We start from the raw sequence: 2,822 nt of genomic DNA on the forward strand, positions 1-2,822 counted from the left end.
TAAAGCAGTGTTTCCCAACCTTTTTTTTAGTCGCGGCACCCTTTGGAAATTTTAACAAACTTGTGGCACCCTACAAAATTAATTTTGTCACAATATTTGAATTTCTAACTTCGATATGATAATTTGAAAAGTATAGATATTCGGTACAACAGGGAAGAACTGCAGAATATAATGTCATACAGATATTTTTAATATTATTAAAAAATTTTGTCCATCAATGGTGGCAATCAGTAGGCTAATTTCTAATGAAGAGACCAATTTATATGACAGATTTTAATGTAGGCTTTTATACATATGTAAACATTATTTAATTACCATTATAACTAGCTATCTCACAAATTTTTGCTCACTCAGTGTTTTTTTTTATTTTACAGTGGGGTAATTTTGGTGCAGTAGCACGAGATAGCTTGATTTCAAACTTTGAATTGAATAAAAAATGACAAGTAAGCAGTCAGTTATAAAATAAGAACAAATAAAGAAATGAATAATAATAGCACAAATAAAAATTAACGACAGGCCTTCGAATTAAATAAATTGTTTTTTAGTTTTTCAGGTAGGTCTAACAGTAGGGTTAAGATATTTAACTTTTTTTTTTTTTACCAATTATCCAAATAATGTTTAGTCCTAGAAAGCTATTATTATCAGAACACGTGGGCATAACGGTTAGCAGATCAATGAATGAGAGGGCAGCGTTACCAGAGTTGCCCATATACCACACCATGTTACAACACAGTAGGGCTATTGCAGACAGAAACAATACTGTACTACATCGATGTTTGCTGTCGGCTCAATTTTTGAGTGGACTTTGCTGTTCTGATTCGCATGAACGGTATACGAGTGGAGCTGAGCGGAGCACACACGCATAGAGCGGGATAATACACAGAGCGTCACACCACGTGAAAGTGAAACCTGAGCGGTGAACTAATTTTCGGCAGCCGAAATTTCGGTGCATCTCTAATTATTGGCGACATCAGAAATGGATATTATATAATAGATGCTTTTTTGAACATTTTAGCAATTTAAAAATATTAAAAAATGATTTTTTACACGGCACCCCTGTTGGGAAACACTGCTCTAAACAATGTAAAGACATGAAAAAAAATGATGTTTTTCCTAAAAATCTTTTCTCGGGTCTTAAGAGGATAAACAAATGCGAAAACAGAACTCGTTGAAAATAATCAATCTTTTGCTGAGCTTGTATTGTATTATCAGAGCTAATACGTTTTTCCCTTTTACAGTGTTCCCAAGTAGTACTGGGCAGCCATGACTCGCTTTGTTCTGCTTGTGAATCTCATAGTTCTGCCTGTTCACCTTTGGGCTGCAGTCACTCAAGAGCACACTTCATTCCCCACATCAGTCAATGGAGAACCATTCCCATGGAACTTAATGAGACTTCCAGACACAGTATCTCCCCTTCATTACCATCTCCTTATCCACCCCAACCTTACAAGTTTAGACTTTACTGGATGGGTGCAGATCCAAATTGAGGTCCATGAGAACACCAGGACTATCATACTGCACAGCAAGGATCTTCATATCTCCAATGCAAGGTTGCTAGATTCAGACAAAGGTCAGCTACAGGCCCTGAAGGTGCTAGAGTACCCGTACTTCCAGCAGGTTGCGCTTATATCTGATAATGCACTGCTGAAGAGGGGCCATGTATATTCAGTTGAACTGGAGTTTGCCGCCAACCTCTCTGAAAGCTTTCATGGATTTTACAAAAGCACGTACCGCAGCAGCAAAGGAGACGTCAGGTGAGAAACTAAGTAAAAACTCAAGATTTTTAGCCAGTATCTCTTTTTATTATTATTTTGTTTTATAAATAATAATCCCTTCACATTCACAGGGTTGTGGCTTCCACACAGTTTGAGCCGACTAGTGCCCGGGCAGCCTTTCCCTGTTTTGATGAACCTGACTTCAAAGCAAACTTTTCCATATGGATTCGCAGAGAAGCAAAGCATATTGCCCTCTCAAACATGCCTAAGGTGCCGTTACAATATCCATAGAACCTCTATTGATCATTCCTGCTGTTTTCTGACTAAAACCTGAATAAATCTATAATTTGAGTAATCTGCTGTGTGAAGACTGTTTCTTCTGTTAATCCTACTTTTTTTTTTTTTTTACTCCAGCTGAGAACATTAGAGCTGCCAGACGGCCTGTTTGAGGACCAGTTTGATGTGAGTGTAAAGATGAGCACATACCTGGTGGCCTTCATTGTCTCTGACTTTCTGTCTATCAGCAAGACGAGTCTGCATGGAGTCCAGGTTAGAAGATGATCCGTCTCATATCATTAAAACCACAGAGTTAATAACAAAGCCTTTAAGTACTGTAAGATCCCACCTCCATCATTTATTACTTTTTTGACACTCCTCGTTGAATTTTTTTATGTGAATTCAGATTTCAGTGTATGCTGTGCCAGAGAAGATCGACCAGGCAGAGTTTGCTCTGGACGCTGCAGTGAAGCTGCTCGACTTTTATGATGACTACTTTGACATTCCGTACCCTCTACCCAAACAGGGTTAGTTCCACGTAGGCATTTCGTCTACTACTTAAAATGCAAAGGACAGATTTCTGAGTTCACCATTTATATAATCTGCTTTGTAGATCTTGCTGCTATCCCAGACTTCCAGTCTGGAGCGATGGAGAATTGGGGTCTGACCACCTACCGGGAATCAGGCCTTCTTTTTGACCCCCACAAGTCTTCTGCTTCTGACAAGCTGGGAATCACGATGATCATCGCTCATGAACTGGCCCATCAGGTGAACTTATGCCATCAATTAACTGTTTTTTGTGTGTGTGTGTGTGTGTGTGTGTGTGTGTGT

At 38.9% G+C, this 2,822-nt stretch overlaps 1 protein-coding gene across 1 annotated transcript in view; it reads left to right on the plus strand.

Moving 5' to 3' along the window:
- Nucleotides 1-2,822, plus strand: part of LOC107752503 (endoplasmic reticulum aminopeptidase 1-like) — a 17,439-nt gene that overhangs the window by 3,313 nt on the left and 11,304 nt on the right. The window contains exons 2-6 of the mRNA XM_016568496.1: nt 1,239-1,754; nt 1,847-1,985; nt 2,130-2,264; nt 2,398-2,518; nt 2,605-2,759. Coding sequence (XP_016423982.1) covers nt 1,264-1,754; nt 1,847-1,985; nt 2,130-2,264; nt 2,398-2,518; nt 2,605-2,759 — 1,041 coding nt within the window. The 5' untranslated portion in view covers nt 1,239-1,263. The remainder of the gene's footprint in view (nt 1-1,238; nt 1,755-1,846; nt 1,986-2,129; nt 2,265-2,397; nt 2,519-2,604; nt 2,760-2,822) is intronic.

This window comes from Sinocyclocheilus rhinocerous, unplaced genomic scaffold (assembly GCF_001515625.1).
Source record: "Sinocyclocheilus rhinocerous isolate Xijiao unplaced genomic scaffold, SAMN03320098_v1.1 scaffold1853, whole genome shotgun sequence".
NCBI classification, from domain to species: domain Eukaryota; kingdom Metazoa; phylum Chordata; class Actinopteri; order Cypriniformes; family Cyprinidae; genus Sinocyclocheilus; species Sinocyclocheilus rhinocerous.